Source organism: Coccomyxa subellipsoidea, assembly GCF_000258705.1.
Source record: "Coccomyxa subellipsoidea C-169, whole genome shotgun sequence".
Classification (NCBI taxonomy): domain Eukaryota; kingdom Viridiplantae; phylum Chlorophyta; class Trebouxiophyceae; family Coccomyxaceae; genus Coccomyxa; species Coccomyxa subellipsoidea.
Genome location: NW_005178038.1, coordinates 76,142 through 101,069, shown reverse-complemented (window position 1 = coordinate 101,069; position 24,928 = coordinate 76,142). Strand labels below are relative to the sequence as shown.

At 51.5% G+C, this 24,928-nt stretch overlaps 4 protein-coding genes across 4 annotated transcripts; 1 reads left to right on the top strand and 3 right to left on the bottom strand.

The window, feature by feature from the left end:
• Positions 1 to 660: 660 nt before the first annotated feature.
• Positions 661 to 4,967, bottom strand: COCSUDRAFT_61824 (hypothetical protein; the record flags this gene model as incomplete). Its single annotated transcript, XM_005648886.1, has 9 exons — positions 661 to 825; positions 1,174 to 1,408; positions 1,985 to 2,140; positions 2,612 to 2,704; positions 3,290 to 3,411; positions 3,873 to 4,082; positions 4,338 to 4,553; positions 4,762 to 4,825; positions 4,951 to 4,967. The coding sequence occupies 9 exons, from the start codon at positions 4,965 to 4,967 to the stop codon at positions 661 to 663; spliced, it is 1,278 nt and encodes a 425-aa protein (XP_005648943.1).
• An 853-nt stretch (positions 4,968 to 5,820) lies between these two features.
• Positions 5,821 to 11,368, top strand: COCSUDRAFT_14036 (tubulin gamma chain; the record flags this gene model as incomplete). The annotated part of the gene is made up of 11 exons (XM_005648885.1): positions 5,821 to 5,892; positions 6,073 to 6,129; positions 6,246 to 6,331; positions 6,574 to 6,725; positions 7,314 to 7,455; positions 7,771 to 8,006; positions 8,398 to 8,540; positions 9,166 to 9,251; positions 10,013 to 10,133; positions 10,691 to 10,846; positions 11,147 to 11,368. The coding sequence occupies 11 exons, from the start codon at positions 5,821 to 5,823 to the stop codon at positions 11,366 to 11,368; spliced, it is 1,473 nt and encodes a 490-aa protein (XP_005648942.1).
• Positions 11,369 to 12,808: 1,440 nt separating this feature from the next.
• COCSUDRAFT_40806 (hypothetical protein) lies at positions 12,809 to 14,789 on the bottom strand (the record flags this gene model as incomplete). Its single annotated transcript, XM_005648884.1, has 4 exons — positions 12,809 to 13,186; positions 13,540 to 13,739; positions 13,938 to 14,051; positions 14,735 to 14,789. 4 exons carry the CDS (start codon positions 14,787 to 14,789, stop codon positions 12,809 to 12,811), a joined length of 747 nt encoding a protein of 248 aa, XP_005648941.1.
• A 3,483-nt stretch (positions 14,790 to 18,272) lies between these two features.
• On the bottom strand, positions 18,273 to 23,832 carry COCSUDRAFT_14544 (DUF21-domain-containing protein; the record flags this gene model as incomplete). The annotated part of the gene is made up of 12 exons (XM_005648883.1): positions 18,273 to 18,572; positions 18,842 to 18,955; positions 19,559 to 19,850; positions 20,284 to 20,369; positions 20,687 to 20,772; positions 21,152 to 21,341; positions 21,826 to 21,885; positions 22,473 to 22,559; positions 22,808 to 22,974; positions 23,156 to 23,200; positions 23,373 to 23,447; positions 23,646 to 23,832. 12 exons carry the CDS (start codon positions 23,830 to 23,832, stop codon positions 18,273 to 18,275), a joined length of 1,689 nt encoding a protein of 562 aa, XP_005648940.1.
• Positions 23,833 to 24,928: the final 1,096 nt, after the last annotated feature.

The following is a 24,928-nucleotide window of genomic DNA, read 5'->3' as shown; positions in this document are numbered from 1 at the left end:
AGGCCAGTCGCGAAGGTCACCAGCGGTTGATTGCTGGGACGGTGCGCCATCATGTTGACAAGGAACTTGTGGTAGTTTCTTGAACAGGAGTGGTTTGAAACGAGCGGTGCATACCCACTAATTTGGCTGTGATGAGGTGGCTAGGCGACAGTTTGTCAGGTCAAGAAGTGGCCATTCATGGCCACCTTCCCTGATTTTACAATGTAAAAAAGTACACAATGATATCGTCTGTCGGCAAACACATTACGGGCATAAAAGCTGAAGTGCTCACATCTGCCCTGGGAAAAACAACAACCTGTGCATACATTTCAGGCCTTGTCTAGGCGTGCAGAGCGCCACACACTAAATGAAATCTTGCCAGTCTACAGATTTGAAGCCCCCGGATCTGACTGCATACATTGCCTGTCTCTGAGCAGCAATGCTGGCCATTGCTTGTTCTGGGCACATCTTGTTCTCTGATGTTCTCTACAACAAAATCGCACTTCACTGATTCCCTTGTTCCAAGCCAAGCAGCTGATGATGCTTGACCATGCCTTGTTTCTTTTATCATGCTTGCTGCATCAGCCCTTCTGCTGTTCAACGAGTTCCAGTCCTTCTTGCAGTAAACAGGCTATCATCCGTTTAAGCTCACGATATATCGCAAGGCCAGCTGGCGCCATCTCATCGCAACAGAGCGCTGCCGACTGTTGTGGCGGCAGCCTCCGTTGGATGAAATCGTGCATCGTCGTTGAATTTGTCTGGCCACTGCACAGGAAGGCGCACCCATGTTTCTCCACCATCGCCCGGGGGACAGGGGGAGAGATCGCTGTTGGGGCATGCGGCCGCCTGCGCGCACATGACGCCCTCCTTAGTCACATCGTCGGCTTACAGTATACTGTATTTTGAAAAAGTTGGCTGCCCTGCAAACATTTCTTACGGCTGCACAGTCACTTCTCTAGATATTCAAGCATCATATGAAATGCTGTGACATGCTGCTGCATGCAAAGGAGCAAGTGCAGTAATCCTGTTTTTTGCAGCTGGGTGCAAAACAAATGCTGTCCTGTCCTACCCATTTCAGTCCATGGACAAATCTTTAAAGAAGCGATCTAAGTTCCAGCAGAAAGCACAACCCCACTGCTACATCAGAAATTTTGCATCATACATGTGCTTAGAATCTTTGGCAGGTTTGCTCACCTGGAATCGCTCTTGCGCCTGGATGGACCAAACGTTTGCCATGGAGTCGAAGCAGCGGGGAAACGGCATCCGCTCTGCGCGAACTGCGAACGATGACTGCGCCCCGACGTGATCCAACAAGTTTTTGTGGTACACGTACTGCTGCCGGCCTCGCACTGTGTCCCAGGTCTCCTCCCTCTTGCCGGCAAACCACTCCGTGTAGAGGAGATCGGGCGGCAGCCGCGCCGTGTGCGTTCTGCGCATGTGATCGAGCAGATGGTGAGTCATGGTTATGTAAGGAATCAGCCTGCTATGGTTATCCTGGCGGCAAGGCGCAGCTAAAAATACATGCACGCACGTTCGTTTGCAACTTATGTATGCCAAGCCAGGGCAGCCATCAAGTGATGCAGCACTGACTCCATAACCTACAAAAAATAGTGCCTCCAAAAGTGGCATGGAGAAAGCCAGCTGCAAATCACGGACAATCTGGCACTGAACTTGACCAGACGGCCATATTTTGGCACACGCAACATGTCTCCGGAGCACCTTTTCAACCCACTACTATATTATATTATTACTAATATTATTACACGCTTTTCCTGCCAGTAGCAAGGTGCGTCTGCAGACAAGCTGCAGTAAAGGATGCCAAAAATCCTACCCCTTGATGGACTTGCCAAATCCAAGCAAGACCCAATCAACCGTGGGCGCGGTGCTCAGCATTTATACCGCGCCCCGCCAGCCGGGGGTTGAGGCACTACTATATACATGGGCGCAAAAAATTTGCAGTCTTAACACATGCTGAACAAGTGATGTCGCAAGAAGATGCCCTCACCGCAGGTAGTTGGTGAGCGATGGGAGGTAGAGCGTTGGCAGCAGGATGCCGTTCATTCCGTAGCTCAGCCGCACGCTCAGCCAATTGCGCGTGGCCGGCACCGCATTCAGCTTGCGCACTATGTACTGCAGCGTCGGCACCGTATATGGGCACACCCTGGCATACCAAGGCAAGCACAGTCACATTACGGTTGCATACAAGGACGAATCGATGTTGCAATAGCTTGATGCCATGCACGATCGTCTTGGACTACGTATCTATGATCCCCCAAGAGCAAGGATACTCTCTTGATGCGGACAGGCTGCTGGGTTGTGAGCCCAGTTGGCGGAGTGGAGTACAGCAGAGGAGAGCTCATGGGCCCTTCACTCAAACTTACCAAGACATTATTCCGCATGTGTCAAGAGGCAGTCTGCTCCCCTCTGTGATGTCTGCGCTGTGCAGGGCATATACAGTAGCAGCGGATTCACAGCGTCTGCAAAGGTATGGGAACCCAACGCATGCCTCCCTTGTCCAGACATCCATCTCCTTGTTGCACGTGCAGCAATGGGATAGCTCAAGCATCTCTGCCAGAGATATTTGGCCAAATGCAGCTTATTAGAATCTGCATGGCTGTGGGAACGCGCGCACCTGAAGTCGTCCTCCATGAAGAGGTAGTAGAAGGACTGCGGCGTCGCTGTTTCCAGCAGAGTGATCAGGTCGCACGTCTGCTGCCGAACCTGCCTGCAAAACCATAATGCAAGTGCACACTCAAAAACGAGGTTTGCTTACCATTTATCACTCTGACCTGGTTTATAGGCTGGTTCATGGGTTTAAGTGGCAATGATATGGGGAGCACAAACGCACTTTCGCAACATGATGGCAACATTCTGACCCCAAAAGATGTTCAACTTGGGGTCAGCATGCACCCAGCAATATCGTGACGCTTGAGTCAGCTCTCAATGAAGCAATCCAGAGGCCGTGCACAAAATTCTGCAAGGAACTGCAGATGAGCATGTGCGGGCATGCGCGGGCATGTGCGCGCACCTGCCGGGGCGGTTGGTGGGGTTGTCGAGATCGTTGGGGTCGGGGAGATGCGGCGCTGGGTCCGGTAAAGTTCCTGTGTGGCAAAAGCATCAAAATTCAAAGTCCTAGATTATTGATGGGCCAGATATAGTTGTGGTCCCACTCCTTATATTTTAATTGCTCCTTGCCAGCTGAGGCTACATGGTCACCAGAAAATCAATATATGGGCGGCCCTGGCAAGTGGTTGTAGCTGATGTTTGGAGTGTGCATCTGCCAAATGACATGCAGGGACAGGACAGCTACAAGAAAGCAGGTTCTGTGCGAGTCCTAATAAGCGTGCCTGGGTTGTCGAGCATCGCCACGTAGACCCTCGCCTTTGCCACGAACTCGTCCTCTGCTGTTCCCTCCTCTATCCGCCGCCGCACCTGCTCGCCTCACAGAACACTCCATCAGACTTTTGGTTATGCTCTGATCCTGCTGCACTTGCATGCTGGGACCAAGAAAGATCGAGGTCACATGCCACACGCCACAAAGCTGTTGGAATGTGCAGTTGCTGCAGGAGGCCGCTGCTACACTTTGCATGTCCTTGGAAGGGCAATCCCTGCTCCACAGGACCAAACTTCACCTAATCGTTGGGACGCAAAGACTTTACTCTCCCCAAAAAAGTAAGGTCATAACTACACGCTGTTCCAGCCAGAGGCAAGGTGCACCTGCAAACAAGCAGCAGGTAAAGGCTGCCATAATTCGTGCCCCTTGATGGACTCGCCAGATCCAACTAAGACCTTACCACCCATAGACGTGTTGCTTGGTATTCACATCCCCCCCGCCAGCTGCGGCCTGGCTGAATAGAACGAGCAAATACCAGCAGGGAACTCCATTGGCGCACCTTGTAGAAGACGGTGTGATTGCCGGGCCGGTTGTTCATGATCAGAACACGGACGCGGCCGTACAGCGGGTCACTTCCATCTAATGGCAGTTCCTCCAGCAAGCTCTCCAGGGTCAGCGTTAGGTAATCTGCCCCGGTCTTGCGCGGCACCGTGGGAATGCCGATGGTCAGCCACGCCCGCCGTTCAGTGGCGTTCACTGCCTGCTCCAGCTGCGCCAGGCCACAATCACATGAGTGAACTTTGCCGCGTGTTTCTGCGTCGTCAATATGACGGCAGCTGATGTCTGCTGTACTGAGTTTTGTACCTCTAGGCAGCGCAGCAGTACTGGCGATGGCCACCCATATTCTGATAGCACCAATCTAAGATACCACATCTACGATGCATTTATGACATTGAAATCACATGAGCCCTGCAGTAGAGTGGATGCTCCAGGGACCCCTGCAAGGAAGACTACAGCACCGCACCTCGGATGCGTGCTGCTCTGTCTCCTGCAGGCGGCTGCGGAGCTGTGCCACTTCCTCCAACACCTGTGGCTGCAGCTTGAGCGCCTTTTGAGCCTCAAAAAGATCCACCTCCTGCCCTGCTGCCTTATTAGCCCCCTCTTTCCACCTGACATCCTCCTCGAGACCCCTCCTGTCCTCCATGCTATGCTTGGCTCCCTCCAGATAGCTCGTCACCACCTGAGATGCCAGGCAAGGTGTTGTGTGAAGAAGGTGTAATGGAGGGGAACAACAATCGTTGTAGATAGCTACGATAAGATACTGATGACTTGAGTGCCCATGAGAAGCATGCCAAGGCTCTGGTCTTGCATCTGAGGGCTGCGATGCACAAATCTGTTTCCTAGTACCACGGTGCAGCAGTGAAAACAGTTCAGCGATGAGAACACACCTGCATGTCCCCTTTCAGCCGCGTGAGCAGCAGCTCTGATTCCTGAAAGGTAGCTGTCACGGTCCTGCGCAGCAGCAAGAATCGGCACTTGGCGATTTCTGGTCCTGGTTGACCGCGACAATAATGCTCGATCTTGAACTGAAGCGTGATCAACCGATTGTGTTAGATCAGGTTTCTAATTGCACGTACCTCAAGTCTCGGTTCATGGGAAGCATGCGTGTGGCTAACCAGAAGATGAGAAAAAGTAAGAAAAGAACATTGGCAGTTACAGAGACTGACAACATGGCGCTCTTGCCATTGCCAGGGCGCTGAAACATAAATCCATTATTTGACCTGCCAGGCGATCTGTTGATCACCATCAGCAAAGCGATGTACAATGCTCTAAAATTTTAGTAAAGATGGCTTGACCAAGCTGCCCCACCCGGGCTTGGGGACAGGAGGTTTACAGCGACTTGTCCGCATCAAAATTGACGATAGTACTTTAAATTACCGATTCAATGGTTCAAAATTGTTTCTTCAGGCGAGGCAACGATGCATTAAAGGACTTTCTACTATCGCACTGCGAACGAAAACACGTGCGTGTAGGGTTTTATGAATTGACCACAAGTCCTTCAATCAGCTGGGAAGTGAGCTTGTTCCAAATGTGAATTATCTGAGCAACACAATTTGCACGTCTGCAACCGTGGCTGTATGTCCATGGCGAGCAGCGATATCGATATTGATGCGGAATGACCTACAATAATTCCTTGAGACGGAGGGTTGATGTGATATCTAGATGCCAGGCCAGACTTGGATCTGTTGGCATGCGTCGAGATTTGGCTGAAACGCCTGATTCACACTGCCTTCAAGTCCGCGCAGAGCTCGTCACCAACTGTGAGGGTGTATTGAAAAAGAAAGAGGCCTTGAAAAGGGCGTACTCACTATAAATTGGCCAGCTTTTGCAACGCAGAAGCAGACATCTTGTTGTGTATTCTGCGAAGTAGTACCTTCACTGGTTAAGGGGTCTACAAAGGGAGCATTTGAAACGCCTTCTCATTGATTATGTAGAGTGTTTGAGCCATGCCTCGGGAAATAATCACATTGCAGGTCGGGCAGTGTGGCAATCAAATCGGATCAGAGTTTTGGAGGAAGGTGGGGCCTCTTGTTGAATTCAATTGTGTCCATAGCCAAGATGCAATTTTGTTCTAGCAGTAGTTGCAGAGATATTCAGTGACACTGCTTTGAGAAGCGGCACCAGCACCATTTCTTTTCCTTTACCTTAAGGCATAGAACCATCCTGTGGTGGTGTCATTCCTTAAATGTGCATTGCAGCTCTGTCTGGAGCATGGGATCAGCAACGATGGTATATTAGAGGAATTTGCAACTCAGGTACGCGGATATTGGCTGCTGTCTGAGCCTGTGTTTCCCCAAATGCCATGCATCTGCTCTTGCCGCAAAGGTCTGCCAGTGTAGAGCTGACGCTGTCTGTAACTTGCACAACGAAGGGGGGAGACAGGAAAGACGTTTTCTTCTATCAGGCAGATGACGAAAGATACATCCCAAGAGCCCTCCTCATCGACCTGGAGCCCAGGTGCAACCTTCAGCTTTCCCTCAACCAAAAATAGCAATGATCTGGTTATTGCAACAGGCTTCAAGTAATAAACTACTGGTGCAGCAATCACGACTCTTTCCCCGATCCTCTGAGACTTTCTCGTTATCGCTAACTTCATCAACTGCAGGTGCGTCAACAAGCCAGCAAGAGGCGTGGTAATGCAGAACTTGGCCATTGCTAGGGCATAGCAAGCCTAAGTCAGAAATGTTTGCTGCTTTCAGGGTAATCAATTCAATACAGAACTCGGATATCAAGAATCTGTTCAATCCAGAGAACGTTTACTTGTCCAAGCACGGCGGAGGCGCCGGCAACAACTGGGCCAGCGGGTACCACCAGGGGGAGAGTGTGCAGGAAGACCTCATGGACATGATTGGTGCGTCACACCTCCCTCCAAGGTTGAGAAGGCCACTGTGAGCGCAAACAATTACTCAGAGATTGAGGTTACTGCCATGATCACTAAGCGATGGCAGACAGACTGATCACCATTTTGGGGTGGCATTGCTCTAAAGAGCGGCCGCATAGCTAGCTGCAGGCTCATGTGGAAATGCAAGCCACTTGCTGAGTATGCAGCGCTAGTGCTTGCCCGTTCCAAGCATATGCCTTGGTGGTGCTTGCGAAAAAGTGAAGTCCCTCTCTCCAGCCATGCCAGGTGGCTGGCAGTGGCTTGCCCTCATGTATCATGAGTGTTCCCCCAAGACATTATTATTATTATCTTATTATTACACGCTTTTCCTGCCAAAAGGCAAGGTACGTCCTGCAGACAAGTTGCAGTTAATTGCTGCCACAATCCTACCCCTTGTTGGATTCGCCAGATCCAAGCAAGACCCAATCAACCGTGGGCACGATGCTCAGTATTTGTACCGCCCCCCGCCAGCCGGGGCCAAGACATGGGGGGTACTAAATACCCCTAGTAGTATTTAGCACCCCTGAGAGACAATGAGGGTTGCTGCCTGTTGCGCAGATCGTGAGGCGGGGTATAGTGACAGCCTGGAGGGCTTTGTGCTGTGCCACTCCATTGCTGGGGGTACCGGCTCAGGCATGGGTTCCTACCTGCTCGAAGCCCTGGGGGACCGCTTTCCCAAGAAGCTCATCCAGACCTACAGGTAATGCTTTTGCTCTTTTGCTCAACACTGAAAGTCACCGTGCAATGTCCTCATCAGCAGCACTAGGATCTAGGCTTTTTACTGTGTGGCTTGGGGAGGAGCATGCGATGCCCACTGGTCTGTTAATGTGGAAGCGGCAGGGACCGCGAGTAAAGGCATCATGGTGGAGTTGTTTACACTGCTGCAGTGCATCAGTGGTTGTTTCGCCATTGGCATTTGATGTCCTGCATTGTGCACATGCATCGGGAACACAATAAGCAGCACGCACTGTCCACCGCCAATGACTGATTGCTGGCAATTTTCGCATGCGCGCAGCGTCTTCCCAAACCAGAACGAGACGGCGGCGAGCGATGTTGTGGTGCAGCCATACAACTCGCTGCTGACGCTCAAGCGGCTGACGCTGAACGCGGATGCGGTCGTGGTTCTGGACAACACTGCGCTGAACAGGATCGCCGTCGAACGGCTGCACATCAGTAACCCCTCCTTCAGCGAGACCAACTCCCTTGTCTCCACCGTCATGGCCGCCTCCACCGCGACGCTGCGCTACCCCGGTGACTCACCGCTGACTCACATGTCAACCCGCTGGTCTCCCAGCTATCTGTGCAGAACTGTAATGGCAATGCTCAGTTATTTGGCTAGGGTCATCAGTGGTGCAACTTGCAGAAGATGGTGGTGCAGAGCATTGTGGGCTCTTGAGATTGCTCAACTTCATTTCCTAGCAAGGTCATTCCTATGGAGCAAGGACCATTACTAGACACCCGGCTGTACGAAAGAACAACTTGTACATTTTGTGCCTGCCCTGTGTGAGCACCATCACAGGCCGGTTGCACACCAGAAAGAATCGGGCAAGGGAGAGTTCTCAGGGACACCGGAAGGCGAGATCATTAGGGAGATCAGCTGGTTTGTGCATGCTTGTTTATGGGTGCCTCTGTGCGCGCGCAGGCTACATGAACAACGACCTGGTGGGCCTGGTGGCGTCTCTGATCCCGACGCCGCGCTGCCACTTCCTCATGACCGGCTACACTCCCCTCACCATCGAGCGCGAATCCTCGGCCGCCGCCGCCGGCGCCGTGCGCAAAACCACGGTACTGCATTTGTTTGCCCAAGCCACGCCTGTCTTTTATGCATCCCTGCCATGCATGCTGCAATAGGGGGTCCCATCTAGAGGTCATGTGGGTACCAATAGCCAGAGGAATACATGTGGAAGTGCTCTGCTGCGCTGTCGATGGCACTTTATAAGGACACCGCGTGTGCAAGCATGTCTGGATGGGGTTCTGCTGCCGAGTGCGTCGTACGGTGCTGGACCACACAGTGCTCTGCTGAGCTGTACATTGTTTCCAGGGATTGTGGTGGTGATTGGCGCCATTCTAATGGTTCTCTGGGGCCCTGATTCCGTAAAGGGCGATGCATGGGCAATCATGCATCATTGCAGGTGCACCTGTCTCACACAAGACAGCATGCAACATTGATTTAAGCTCATCAATAAACAGAATTTATTGGCCCCGGCTGGCGGGGGGCGGTATAAATACTGAGCACCGTGCCCACGGTTGATTGCGTCTTGCTTGGATCTGGCGAGTCCATCAAGGGGTAGGATTTTGGCAGCCTTTACTGCAGCTTGTCTGCAGACGCAGCTTGCTTCTGGCAGGAACAGCGTGTAATAATAATAATATACAGAATGGGTGGTACTCACCGTGGCTGCCATGAGTGCAGGTGCTGGACGTTATGCGGCGGCTGCTGCAGCCCAAGAACATAATGGTGTCGGCGCACGCACGCACCAAGGAATATGAAAAGTCCAAGTACATCTCCATTCTCAACATCATCCAGGCGCGCTCCCTTCACCCCATCAAATGAGTAGGCACCAGGGGGTGCGATGATTTGGACTGTGATGGTTCTCCTGCCTTTGCCCAAAGTGTGACCCTTCCTCAGGTCTTTGCAATCATGCTCATGTAATCCGCAAAGCAGCAGCTATATGCCTCCTGTAAATCACATGCCATTGACCCCGTATCGCAAAGCCATGCTTGTTTTTTTCTTTGCCCAAGGCCGTACACTGAATGTGATGTGTCCATATTTTGCTGTAAGTTTTCTCACTTTCAGTGCTCCTGACATGCTGCACAAGAGCATGCAGCACTTTCTGTTTGACTGCACAACGATGACCACTTCACAAATAGCCCCGTAGGGCACTAACGATAGCCCAGTGGGGCACTAACACTGGGCATAAGAGAGTCTGTTTGACTCCAGCTTCAAGCTGCCCGACTTTTAGAGTTGGCCAACTTGCAAGTGATCTCCAATGATCATGATATATCAAGCCGCGGCGTTCGTGCTCTCCTGAGAACCGGGCTGCGGAAACATGCATGGATCCCTGATCTTCTTCAACGGATGGAAGCCTCTAAAAATTATCACTCCACAGCCATCATGATTGCAAGTGCATGCCGCCATCTCCACTTGTATTATGGCCGATCTGACCTGTGTATGCCATGTGGCCCTCTGGGCTCTGGGTTTGCCACAGATTATTATGATTATTATTATTATTGTTATTATTATCACTGACCACGCTGAGTCACCACTGTCTGCATGCTGCGCAGGGTGAGGTGGACCCGACGAATGTGCACAAGAGCCTGCAGCGCATCCGTGAGCGCAAGCTGGCCAACTTCATCGACTGGGGGCCGGCATCCATCCAGGTGCTGTTCCCTCCCCTCCACTTTGTTCCCTGCCCTGATATCTATTCTCAGTCTTCTCCTCCCCTCTGTTCCCTGCCCTGAAATGTATTCTCAGTCCGCTCCTCCACTTTGTTCCCTGCCCTGATAACTATTCTCAGTCTTCTCCTCCCTTTTGTTCCCTGCCCTGATATCTATTCTCAGTCTTCTCTGTTTCTGGAGCTACAGCACCCTGTCAGATGCAAGGCCTCCATCCGAATGCCCCTGTTGCCCTTCTCCGCGCTCAGTAGCAGCTATTGAGCGACATGTCAATGTGAATGTCAACTGCATTGTCTCTCACACCTGTGCCTCAATTGCTTCTATGTCACAGCACCGGGCCACAGAGCAGACAGCTGCAGCCGCAGCAGCGTGCCCTCTCACAAATCCTGCAATTTATCCTGCCGTTGCGCCAAAGTCTCGCACTGATCCACTGGACACATGGGCAGTCAACCACCACTGAGCCAGGGGTGTTGTTCATCCGTTTGTCTGAGTAATAGATGAAGCTTCCGGCGGCTGACATGGCTGCTGATGTGGCGTGACAGGTGGCGCTGTCGCGGCAGTCGCCGTACCTGAAGACGGGCCACAGGGTGAGCGGGCTGATGCTGGCCAACCACACGAGCGTGCGTCACCTCTTCAACCGCTGCCTCTCCCAGTACGACAAGCTCTCCAAGCGCAAGGCCTTCCTGGAAAATTACAAGGTGCGCGCGGCCACTTGCTGTGACCCTGAGCCATGCTCCTTATACTAGCCTTTTGACAAACAATTCCTGCTGCGAATAAAGGACATTTCGGGTCTCTGAGGAATGCTTGTGCATGGCTATACACACGTTGTGCCATCGGTTGTGCTCAGGCGGGTCTCTGCATCGCTCAGTCTGTGGCTGCACTTACTATATATTGTGAGCAACGCCCCGTCCGACGCGCCAATCCCATGCGCCCAGCATGAGAATCTTTAACGTGCAGAACAGGCCTGACTGAACCCCGGCTTATGCGGCGCTGCACAGGAGTTCCCAATGTTCCACCGAATTGAGGGCCGCAAGACAGTGGAGAATCTGGAAGAGTTCGACGATGCGAGGGAAGTCGTCAAGGCACTGTCGGACGAGTACGAGGCGTGCGAGCGGCCGGACTACATCGAGCGCGCCGGCCGCCCGATTTCGATCTCGAATTCCGTGCCGCCGATGTCAGCCGCCGCCGATCTGCGCTCGCCGGCCTCGGCCATGGCCTGATCTCGCGCCTGCTGGTGCCATGCCTGTTCTGGCCGCAGTCGGCAGTGGCCTGACTTGGCAGCCTGATGCGGTGGCGCTGTTGCAAGCCGAAGTGTGGCTGAATTTCGCTCCTGCTGCTTTTTAAGACTGCCTAAAATGGCCGCGACTGTGGACTGTGAAAACAGTGAAAACAGCCTTTGCTGGCTGCTTTGCTTGCAAAAGCGTTCCATGCTTTGCTCCTCATTATGAACGGACCCGAATGCAACTGGCTGCAGTGACAGCTCCCGCTATGCATGTGGAGTTTGACCTGCTCGCAGCGCGTTCATGTGGATTCAGCGACTCTGTGTGGCTTGATCAAGTAGAGTGCTGGGAAAACGACTTCATGATAATGAAAAGAAAAGAAAGATTACACATGTATCGCCCAGGCTGATTGGTTGTACTGATACCATTGGCAGTAAAGTGATCAGATCAATCATAATAATTATATATAATTTATATAAAACGGGCAACCCTGATTGCGTCCAACTGACACAATTGCAATGGACAAGGCACACCTGCGGACTGCCCGCAGGAAGCTCACGTGCAGCATGCGCATCCACTCTTAAAAGTTCACTGGTTTGTATGATACCTGGCAGTGTGATGTTAAAGCATTGCTGATTTCGGCCATACACTGTAACGTGCCTCTCCAGCATTTTATTCCTATCATTTTAAGCTTTTCTTGCGCAAGGCATGCCGGAGGCAAGGTGCGTCTGCAGACAAGCTGCAGGCCTCACAAGGATGTACTTTATAGTAAATCTCCACAAGCTGTATATATGTGAAGCTCAAGCCTGGTATGTACACGTGCTCTTTGCTCCTGCATCTGTGCGCTCTTCATAGACAAAACATTGAAAACCTTTTTATTTCATATGATTCACTGCTGCCAAAGAGCAGGAACAACAAACTTCGTTTCCAACTTTCCACGTGGTGCACCTACACTTCAAGTACTTCAAGCATGCTAGTATATACTAGTAGCATTGATCATGGTGGGCGGAAATCGAGATCTACTAAGTAGGTGGACCCCAAGGTGCCAGCTAGACCTGCTACACATGAAGGCACCTGGTAGGAAAGGCAGGATGCAAAGACAGGCCTGTATGCCTCATGGGGCGGGCTTCATAGTCAATCGCTGACAGAGGTCGGACATGGCAATAGAAAATATGCGCTCATGCTCAGACACACCCCCAGGTGTATTCCAGCCTTAGTCAGTATCCAACCTGGCATTTACTGCTTTGAGCAAGCTGCCAAGCATTGATATGATCAGTCGCAAACAAAAAATCATCAGAGACATTCTATTTAAAACGATCTGGCTGTTCAAATCAAGGCCTGCAAACAGGGGTGGCCCTGCACAGATTCAGCCCAAGTTTAACCACCTTCAAGTGAGACTCAGCGTCACAAGGGGTGGAACATCATCTTGTGCTGCGATGCTCAGTAGTAAGTCACGCTGAGCGCGATGTTTTTTCCGAGAGGTGGCGCCGGTTGTGCGGCCCACATGTCCGTGGTCTGGAAGGTCGCAGTGCTATTGCTTGCCGTGGTAGAGGAGATCCTTCTAGAGCCAGCGAGTGTGGTGGACGATGAATCGATCAAGGTGACTTTCTGACTGCCGCCCGGCCAGAAACCAGCGCTGCTGAGGAAAGCAACGTACTCGGTGCTGCCAGTAAGGGTGAGGCAGCCTGGCACGTTGAAGGTGACCACTTCCCCAAGGGGAGTGGAAAGAGATCTGGGGTCGCTCGCATACAGCTGCGGCCCCGTCGGCCCCGGCTTTGTTGCATCCCAAGCGTACAAGTAGGCTGCAAACTTGAGGTCCTGCGCACCAGGCAAAACGCACTTAGAGGCGCAGAAGCAGATTGAGAGCATGTTCCAAGGTTTATTGGGCGATGCCATCACCCAAGCTGGACTGCCTGTCATCATGTGGCAAGCTGGTAACCAGTGAAAAGCAAGAGGTCAGCGCCGAACATGCACATGCACTGCATGGAGCGCTCAAAATTGAGCGGGAAAAGAGCCTCACCGGATTTTGACCGGGGCTAAATTGTCTGGGGGGGATACGCATGTCAAATGCGAAGCTTTTGACAGTGGCACCGGCGGAAGGTGTGAAGGTCTGGCCGGCTGCGCTCCGCTCGAACTGACCGGCTTGGTATGTGAATCCCGGGTAAGAAAACAAAGTTGGATCCACGTCCCCAACTAAGTTTATTGGTGCGCTGGTCGTTGTGCCGGGGCAGCTCAAAGGTGTTGTCGCAGGTGGCAGCGTTGTGAGTGGAGCGCCGGTGGTCACAGGTGGCAGCGTTGTGATTGGAGCGCCGGTGGTCGCAGGTGGCAGCGTTGTGATTGGAGTGCCGGTGGTCACAGGAGGCAGCGAGCTCTGCGCATGCAATGAACAGGCCATTAGCATGTGTGATCTGAATGTCACACGGCACAGCAAGCTCTTTCTGGAAGCTGTCTTACCATTCAGAGGACAGCAAGTACAGGTGACTCCAGAATCGGCAAGTGCATTTGCAAAGCGCGTGTGCGCTCTGCAACAAGGGTGTAAAGCATACGCTCGCAATCACGAATGCCTCACCTGTGCCACTCTTGTTGATGCTGGCAGTGTTGTAGAGGATTGCAGGGTTGAAGCTGGAGGGGTGGTTGAGGCTGATGTGTTTACTGTGATCTCTGGTGGTGGTGTTGTGGAGGCCTGCACGGTGCTGCTAGCGCGTTTTATTCCCTTGTGGAATATAACGTCGACAGTATTCGCGGTTTTCTTCGCCAGGGCATCCGCACCCTCTTTGCCCAGCGCAGCAACTCCCACCTGTGGGATGCAGCATTTTTTACTTCAGCAAACTGAACGGGGCTGCGTTTTGAACGACATGTACTTCGATAATATTGCAACAATTGTGTTGATGCGTTGATATCGAAACCATATACAAGCCGCCGCGCAAGTGTCGGGCTGGTGAGAGACGGTCACAATGGCGCAGGGCCGTGATGGCACTCTTCTGACATCTGCAATGATATGTCCCACTGAAATCTAATAGCCACCCTTCTATGGACAGACGGCTTTCCTGTTCGCATTCCCGTGGTGAAAGCACTCCCGTTGTTCAAATTACTGCAGTGACGAAGAGCGCAAGGTGCCAGAATTCAAATCCAGTGCGCTACCAAAGAAAGCCGGAGTATCCACTAGATTGTACATCATTCAAAAGCTTCATCGTCAGGCGAGCTCACCAGCAAGCTGTCCACGACGGTCAATTCCGTTGGCGCACCTGGAGCAGTGGCAATGTTTCAAGTTGGAGTCACCGTCACTGCTGGTGAACAGTACAAAGTAGCAGTTCCAGGCACCCTGGTTGGAACTATCCTCAAGATGCTTTTCTTAGAGCGCCTCACCATGGGCCAAGCAACTAAACTGTGCCAGGAGCAAGAGCGCAATGAATGCGGCCATGGTGACCACGACGCTCGTCCACCACGTAGCTCGCAACGGGTTGATACCTCTGAAATATCTATCGCAGTGCGTTTGGCGCCTATACTGCACTGGAATGGGCAGGTGCTTGCTAACAACAGCTGCACCTCGCACTTTGAAGTTTACAGCTATCTGGGGTGTAATGACGTCGGACCCCTTACGAATAGGCTTTCGACCTTAGCGCTTGGAGCAAACTCCACAATATACACAAGTCCGAAGACATATCATCCAAAAGGATGTGATAATGATGAAAATGGGTTGAGTTCGGTAATCTGCAAGGTTGCCTAGCAAAACTACACTTGGTTGTTCGTTATTTTACCCTTGAAAAGCCCACAACAATTCTAGCTGGAATTTCATTCAAGTGGGCGGGAACAGTCAGACTGCAACTTTCAAGTACAATAGTCCCCTGCAATGCAGCAAGGCGGACTTCTTTGACTTCTCCCAAGTGCATCGATGGCAGCAGAGGTTTGACGTCAGCGCATTCATTTTCTCAATACAGGATTAGCTTGAATAACCAAATGTGGCAAATATAGCATTTGAGGTCGCAGTGGCATGGTATGTCTTCTTGACGTGTGGCAGATGTCCTGCAGCCTCACCAGTTTGGAAGCCCTGCAACCACTCTGCAGTGTGCTCCGCCATCCTGCCTGTGTCAGAAAATTCTGCTGTGATCACAGGCAGCCTCGGTAATTGTTTCAATTCCTTTGAGGCTCCACACCGCTTGAGGCTTCCTGCCGCTGACATGGCAGCTGATGTGGTGCACAGGTGGCGCTATCGCAGCAGTCGCTGTGTCTTATTACCGGGCCATAGATGGAGGTCTCTGGATGGCTGATGCTGGCCAACCATGCAAGCGTGCGTTACCTGTATAAGTGCTGCCTGTTGCAGTACGACAAGCTCTCCAACTCAAGGCATCCTGGAGGAAAATCAAGGTGCGCACCAGAGCTGGTGTTTACCTTGCTTTTTGTCAATGATGACGATGACAATTTCTGCTGGATTTCTTATGAGAAGACAAGGCGAATAGATGTCTGATCTGAACCGTTGCAGCATCGCTGGCTCTAAATTTGCTGCGACTCCATGGGAGAAGGCTTGTATTGTCGCAGCAAAAAGACCTAAATGGCCTGGATATCAACAGCATTGTCTGGCCTGACCCCTGCCTCTGCTGGGGTCTTTTTTTTTCAACAGCCTGTCAGTGCCAGATGGGGATGGATTGAATTGGCTGCGGCTGATGTGGCATGACAGGTGCTTGCATTTCATTATTTTCTGCGCCGCAGTCCACGAAGGAATCAGGAAACAGGAGCGCCATCAAAGCAGGCATTGTGACCACCACCCAAGTCCTCATGAGGTGTGATGAAAGTAGCTAGCAATTGGAGAAAACTACACAATTCATGTTCTGTTATGTTTGGCGCATGCGTTGCAACCAGAGTATTCTTGCACTGCACTGCTGGCATCTCTTAAGAAGAGTCTGTCAACAGCTCCTTCCCGCAATTTTAATTCCTCTAGGGTCTATATAATTATACAAAGTATACTAATTATAATAATTAAGCTGGGGTCCAGTAATACCTAAATCGCACAGACAGGCCCTAGACCGGGTCTAGACCTCGCCACAACACTTTCAGATTTATTTGGGAGGTAGACGAATCCTTTCATTAGCAGTCAATCGAGAGATCAGAATTAGGCAATCTGCATAGCATTTTGAGGTCAGCCATTTCCATTTCGCCGATGCACATAATACGTATGCATGCATGCATGCATGCAACAAAATTATAAATCGTTAAAAGTCCGCATGAGCAGCCATTCATTGCAAGATATCGAGCCACGGCTGTTCAACAATCAATTGAACAATCAAGATCAAATCTGCTGTCTATTGAATCAGGTTTGTCCCAAGACTTCATGGTTACTCACTTCAATTAGCATGCTAGCAAGCTGCAGAGAAACAATGCGAATGTGCATGTCAAGGGCGGACATTCCAGAACTCAAGACGATGAACGTTGATATGATATGAGCAATTAGTACGATTAGCGCTGATCTAAAATTGCACTTCTGGCAGGGAAATACTTTGTGGCAACACTAAAATCGGCTTGCGCAGGCCAGCCCCTTTCACACACAAGGCCAATATATTTGCCCTGGCATATTTGTCATCGATCGCAGTGACATTGTCTCTCATTCCTCTCGCAATCCACATCGTGGACTGCCAAATGCCGCTTGCCAGAAACATTGACACAGCAGTGCGAAACGCATGGCAGACACAGAAGTCCCAATCCTGCAATGAATTCATTGCCAGATGCCCTGTCAATCTGCGAACAATCTTTGACCCAGGGACATGCATTCTTCAAGCCTACTGCCACAGCTTACACAGGGAAGGCTGTGGCAAATCAAACATTTTCGCTGGCATCTTGGGAATACGTCTGGCTTGGAGCAGGCTGACTGGACGCTGCTTTGCTGGCCCCACCATCACCTAATGATGACTCATTCACAACTGCACTGTCTGTCACATTGGCAGCGGTGTCTTGTGGCCTTGGTGTCACTGGTCTGCTGCTCCCCGGGGCGCTGTTCTTGGGAGGCATCGCCGCCGACCTGGCCGCTGCATCCGACAGGCTCTTTGCTGGCTGCAGCGGATGGCTCAGGACCTTCTGCGGCTTGTAGTCCAGCGCCTTTGCACAGGGAAAGCCAAAGTCCTCAGATCTCAGCCAAATGAACAGAATAATGCAAGTATCTGAAATAGAGCAAGTAAGTCTTCTCACACAGGCAGGTGCATTTCTGCAGTGCAGCCGCCGAAGCATAGTATGGGCTTGCCTTACAGTGGCATGGCATGAGCTTCTCACAGGAACCGGTGGGCTGCCTTGTGCGCATTTGAAGCAAAGATAAGAAAGTGAGGAAAAAGAGAAGGGGAAGCAAAGGGCATCTTTTTCTGGTTGGTAGCACCAAGCAGCCAGGGTTAAAAGCACACCTGCACCTCCAAGCTCACAAAAGCTTCACAGGGGCGATCTGGCAATCTGCCAGCGTTCGCGCTCTGGGATTTGCAGCCGCGCGAAAGGGGCAGAGCCGGGCTCACAGCAGCAGGAGGTTTGGCGGATCAGCGTTTTGACTGGGCAGCATAGCAGGAGGGGCGGGGGCAGGCATGGCCTGTGAAAATGGTGTATCCTCTGGTCTCAATTGAAATGCAACACATCATGTGGCCTTAACATGCGAAATAGGAGCAGGTCAGTCCAGAGTGCTGTGAAAGCTTCAATTTAAGAGATGACCGCCGTTCTGCGGTGAAGGTGTGCAAAAATGGTGGGCTCAGGTGGTGGGCCAGAAAGGGCAGCATCTCCAGGAAACTTCCTTAAAACAAAACATTCTCGGACAAAGCATTTGTATTGTCTCTCATTGTCCGCCGGCCAATGTCATGGGCGGCATTCGTGAATCTGGAATCCAGGAGGACAGCGACACTGAGACTCGCGAACAGCCCAAGCCATCAAGCAAGCTGCCTCAAAGAGACGGGCGAACAGTAAATCGGCATCTCAGCTCAGAAGAGCACCGGGTGGAAAGAGGACCCACCTGGGTGAGCTGGCGCATGGCGCGAACGCCGACGATCTGGTCGGTCTTGCCCATGCGCAGAGCAGCCTGGTACGCGTCCTTGTGGATGCGCAGCATGCGGCAGCCGCCGGTCGCGCGCGCGTCAAAGTCCGGGACGTACTCCTCGGCCGCCAGCGCCTTCTGGCCCAGCACCGACCAGGGGCCCAGCTCGCTGAAGAAGCGCTCTGAGCCAGCGTACACGTCCACGCGGCCCTGTGTGCATGGAAGGTACTGGTGAGATTTGGAAAATTCAGAACTTAGTCATCTGAGGCGTGACAGAAGAGAACGGCTGGACAGATTGAGAAGCCATGTGTAGAGATTGCTGGGCAGGTCTTAGACTCTCGAGGGGTAGGCGTGACACAAACCAGAGACACAAACAGAGGCGCTACTGCTGAGTCCTCTGGACTACAGAATTGCCGGCGTGTATGCATCTGAGGCATGCAAATCAAAGGCTTGGGCCGATAGCATGAGAGAATTATTACCTGGAGCACGAGGGTGAAGTGGGGGGAGGGGACGCCGCGTGTGTACAGCGGCTGCTCGTTGCCGGACAGCGACAAGTTGTCGAGGGAGCGCGAGTGCGCCTCCCCCAAGCCGTCCTCGTCGCTGTCGCTGCCCTCCGTGTCGATCATCTCCGCCTGACGCACCAGGCTCTGCGCGCGCATGACACATGCAACCGATTGGTCCCACACTCATTTGCGCTGTCATTTGTTTGGTTTTGTGCACATCTCACTGCAACATCCGGGCTCCAAGAGACTCTGCTGGCATCTGTGCACATCTCACTGCAACATATATGGATCTGTGAACCTACACTACTGCCACGGGATTTACTCAGGCAAACATGCCAACCATGGCGCAATGAGAAGGAGTGGCTTGCACCCGGCTCTGAGTCCCACAGGGGTTAGAGCAGCTTAGGCTAAGAAACTTTGCTGGCGAGAAAGCAAGATACTTAAATTACGGTGATTAAAATATCCTGAAATGTAAAGACTAGTTCACGACAGCAGCCACATGTACTGCACTGGACAGACAGCCTGAGCAGGCTAGGGCCCAGGCTCCGCACTGTGCATGCAGAAGTAAATGCCTCCTCAAGTGACATGTGAAAGCCTTCCTTTCCCTCACCAACTTCAGCACAAGACACTTGTATTCACGCCGCAACAACAATGAGTTTGGACGACAGAGGGGTTGCCAGCTGCATCTCTTACCTTGAGCACGGTGTCGACCGAGGCAAAGATGGCGAACTCAGGGATGGCGGTTAGCAGGAACGCGCTCACCGCCTGCACTTCGGCGGGCGACAGCTTGTTCTGATCGCGGATTTTGTGCTCGAAGAGCGCGAGGTAGGCGGAGACGTCCGGCCGGTCCCGGCCCGGGCGGCGCACGACGGGGATGCTCTGCTCGTTGCTCTCAAAGTTGTCGGTCTCGTCGATGATCTCATCCTGGATCACCTCCTCCAGCACATCCTCCAGCGTTATAACACCTGGCGGGCATGCGCATGCGCTGATGTCAGCATGACACACAAGATACGGCATGTCCGTCAGAAACCTTTTTCAGATACTCCTCACCGTCATTAGACCGGGCGCATGCCGCTTTGCAAGCAGTGGTAGCAGCATGAAATGGTTATACTCTTTCAAATACCACTTTGCCCCGCCATCCCTGCTCCCCTCTCAGGCTCGAGAGTGCTCTCTAACCTTGATCTATACGCTAGATTCAGCACTGCGGAACTCACACCAAGAGACGCTAGCCTGACAATTTCAGTGCCACTGACAAGAAAACCCAGGAAAACCCGACAATTTGATCAACTGTAACCATGCTCCTACCATAAATGGTTTTCAAGGCACTCAAGGCTCAGGCCGGGCATATGCACACGGGCGGCTCACCGGTCATGTGCTTGGCGCCCTTGGTGAGGAAGTTCTGCTGCGAGCGCACCGACAGGATGTTGCCGGGAACCTGCGCCAGCGTGTCCAGCGCGCACGCCAGCATCATGTGCGTGCGATTCGTCTTGAACAGCTTGAACACCTGCACATCAGCAGCACTTTAAGTCTATTTCTAGTTCTTTTGACACCCTTGTGCAACTTAAGACTCGACAGCAATCATGAGCAGGATGATCAGCAGCAATCGGAGCCCCATTGTCAATTCTATTCACACGGTTTTGCAGCTTAAGACTCGGCAGTGGTGCTTCTTGAGACTCAACAGGCTGCTCAACCAGTCTCTCACCACTATTTTGCTCCCTTAGACTAAAAAACTTGCTCCACTCAGAGTTCAAGAGTGCTGCTCAATCAGATTCAATGATGCTGAAATGACTTCTGGTGTTCAGTGATGCAAGAGAAGCGCACCTCATTGAGCGGGGTGATATCCAGGATGTACTGCACGGTGTGCTTGCCCTGAAAGGTGACGAGCGTGCGGATCTCCAACTCATCATCTGCAGAGGCATAGAAATGATTCAGGAGCTTGTAGCAGCCAGACAAACACAACATCCAATTCCCCAATGCGAGGAATTCCTGTGAGACAGATTGGCCAGCGCGATCTCTGTGATGTTTGACGGAATGGGCTGAGACCAAATGCTCATCTCAGAAGCCCAGGCCCCCTCCGTCCTCTAATTCTCTGGCTCGCATGGCATCTGCATCCCTGCCTTTGTGACTTGCAAACCAGTCATGTGAAGGGACAGATGAAGTGACCATCCGCTTTCATGCGCATGCAACCAGTGCCAGAATTTTTGTTGGTTGGTTGTCCAAGAAGGGACATGGGGCTCATCTGAAAGTCAGGACCAGAGAGATATTCGATGCCGAGCAGCAGCGCACCTGGGTCGACGAGGATGAGGTCTTTGGTGTAGAGGATGCCGATGATGTTCTGGGGGTCCTTGTCATAGACGGGGATGCGCGTGTAACCGCTGCGGTAGATCTCCAGCATGTGCTCAAAGCTCAGCCGCACGCCCGCCTCGATCATGTACACTTTGTTCATCGGCGTCATCACATCCTTCACCCGCTTGTCCTGCGCGCACGCACACTCCCCTTTTATCGTTTCCCGAGCAAAACATACTTGAAAGCGATGGCCATGTAGGATGGCTTCGTGCAGAACCGAGAGCACAGAAGGTAGAAGATCCCAGTATTTTCTTGTGAAAGTGACCTTCTTCCTTCAACACAATCATTCCTGCAGAAAGTGGAGGTGAAAAGACACGAGATGTCGACATCAATCACATCTGAAGAGATGGCAGGCAACCCTGCACCCAGTAGAGATGTGAAGACTGTCAGGTACAGCATGCACCCTTCCCTCTTCCCATATGCAGCTTGCCAATCCCATTGTAGGATAGTGTTGGCAGCTCAGTATATGATCGCCAAGTGGCTAGATGCCAGGGAATTGATTTTTGCAATTAGCATTGCAACTTTTGCATAGCATTGCGCCGCTTCAAGCCTCACAATTCTTTGCTGAGAGACACTTCACAGGCGTGCTTATGCCAACAAGATCAGTTGCGCACCTTGTAGTCCAGTGCGCCAGAGAGCAGCTGGTGATCCTCCACTGTCAGCCCAGACTCCTCCTGCGCCACGTGGACATCCAGTCAGCACCCAATCCACAATGTGATTAGGATCCTCATCACATCCTAATGACTCATAGGACTTGCAGTGAAGTCAAATTCACAGTGAAGTCAAATTCACAGTGAAGTCAAATTCACTGAGTTTGAATTTGACTTCACGTGCAAAGTCAAATTCAAAGACCTTGCATCTTAGGAAGGTGCAAGGCCTTAAATTCTCAGTCAACTTGTCCGCCACTCACTCTGCCATGGAAGATCAGACTCCCAAGGACGGCAAGACGCTAAGTAAGTCAGCGGGAAAGATATACTTACAGAAGGGACATGCAAGACGTACAAGGCAGTGCAAGACATTCGGAAAGGCATTTTAGGCAAGGCTATTTGGGCCCCGGCTGGCGGGGGGCGGTACAAGTATTGAGCACCGTGCCCACGGTTGATTGGGTCTTGCTTGGATCTGGCGAGTCCAACAAGGTGTAGGACATTGGCAGCCTTTACATGCAGCTTTTGTCTGCAGACGCACCTTGCCTTTGGCAGGAAAAGCGTGTAATAAAAGTAATAATTATAATCCGTGTGATGGGGAGAGGGCAGCCATGCACCTGGTGCTGAGGGTTCTCCACATGGATCTGGATAAGGTGCTTGAGCTCTGATCGCGTGTAGATGTTGCCCACCTCGTGTCCAAGCACCTGCAGTGCATAACAGATTAGTCATGAATTAGTCATGACTCCTCACTATCATACAATTTCCTGCTTCAGACACACTCCTGCTTTCCTAAGGCCCAGTAGCCAACCTTGGCACAAGACGGCAGACTGCAAAGAAGACCAGAGGCAGGAACGTGGGCAGAGCTGTCCATAATGAAAGAAAAGAGGTGCAAGACAGTGCGCGAGCCAAAAACGGGAAAATATGCAAGATGCATTATTTTGAAAAAGCGCACCTTGTCAAGGATATACGAGAGAGGCCAGGCGATGGGAGAGAGTAATAGCATTGCGCCCCGGATGATCCAGATTGTCTTTGCACCGAAGAGCAGCCCGTGCCGTGAGCACAGCGCCTGTGGAATGATCTCTGCGAAAATGACGATGAGAGCGGTTGACAGGATGAGGCCTGTTGCATGGCATGCACACAGTCAGCGGCAGTGCGCGAAGGGATTCTTGCATGCAGTGACACCAGCACTTGCAGTGACATCAGCAAAGCAAGGCTACAAATTGCGTGTGAAAGACCTGCACTTTACACCTACAGTGTCGTCTGCATAACACTTAGACAAATGAAGAAGGCAGAGGCTTACCGAGCAGGCCTGAGGTGTAGCCAGCGAGCAAGATAGAGAGGAACGCTGCACCAACAGAAAGGGGAGTTCAGCCACGATTTTTGAAAAAGTCAGCCTGGAACACATCAATAGAAGACGGAAGATTGCCTACTTGATCAAGGGATCAGGGCTAGCATACAACCTGATTAATTGTAAAGATACCAAGACTCAGGACAGGAAGATCTGTCAGAATACTTACAGTTTGCGATGGTGTTTCCAATGAGCAATGTGCATAGCAGCCAGTTTCCTCGCTCTCGTACTGGCAATATTGCCTCTGCAAGCACGCAGTTGCGATCAGGCCAGTTGCTTCACGCTTCGATCGACATCCGGCAATTGAGACGCTCGCAAAATTTACAGGATGTGAACGTTAAGTAACATTACTTTTTACAAAATATGTCACGATGCAGACACAAGAAACGTGATTATGCATAACGATCAACTCAGGGTGTTGACTTATAGCGAAGATTCGCACTTGCATGTCTTCTCTCCTTCGCATCGTCTGAAGCCTGAGCAACGATCTTCAGGGAGATCTTGTCAAGGCTGATAACGCCAAGAGTTGTTCCAGCGAAGTAGGCGGATATTGTCACGAGGGCGGCTGACAGTGTGATATTAGCCCATAGAGGAATGCCAGCAAACAAAGCAGGGCTTCCGTCTGCCATACACTATAGTACCTGACAGTAGCAGGTGATGAAAAGCGATCAGATGCTGTGCTTAAGGGTGCAGCTAGCAGGAAGATCAAACGTTCTCTGTGCAGGCCAAGAAAAATCTTCGTTAGGACGCTTGGATATCTACTAGAGTAAGTAAGGGCTAAATAAAGATGAGTATCGAATGTAATGTTGCAATCAACACCTGCTGCAAGAGGTGTACCCCAGCTTCCATGCTAGGGTTCCCTGCACGTGGCTGACGTTGCAACACGTGGCTGCCACCTGGCATGCTAAGTCTGTATTCAAACACAGCATTAACATTTTTGCATTCAATTGAAGATCTGTATCGTCACTAGCATTGCCACTATCATCTCGGTCAGCTAGTGACGATACAGCAGATGGACACAGCAGTGCGCATGCACATGTTTAGGGTTATTTTAGGGTTTAGGTTACGTACGGTGATTTAAATTGAGATTTTTATTATAAATTTGATATTATGATTAGTAACTGATACCGTATCAGCATTGCACTGGAAGCTAGAATACGCCAGACCAAGCAAATGATGGGTAGTCGGTAGCTAACGGTTCAAGTTTGGCAGAATGCGAATCCCATCTCAGATCACAGGCTGTTCTAAAACTATATTGTCCTGCAAAACAATTGCGGCAATTGAATTGCCAATGTGCACAGTGCCGATGTGATTGACAGATAACTGGTCGCTTAAGCTACAACTGCGCATGCAGGATGACCTCGCAACAGTAGACCCTGATCAAAATACGAGGAGCAAAATCATGCATCCTTGCTGGTGGAGTGCGGTGTTGTCACAAGAGGGTCACCCCCTTGGGCCTGCTCTGGTCCACCCTTGGCCCACCCCTTCCGGCCCCCAACCATATTGAACAAATTGCCTGATGTCTTTTCTGCCGCTGACACCTGAAATGGCATTCGCTAGCCGTCAGATTAACGCCTGTCACTTTTTTGGAATTCAACGCCATTATAGGTCCGCGGAAAAGCGTGTAATAATCATAATAATAGGTGCACGATTCTCTGCTTTCTCAAGGTACACATGCATGCCAGCTGATTGTGTGGGTTTGCCAACAGCACAGATTGAAGCAAA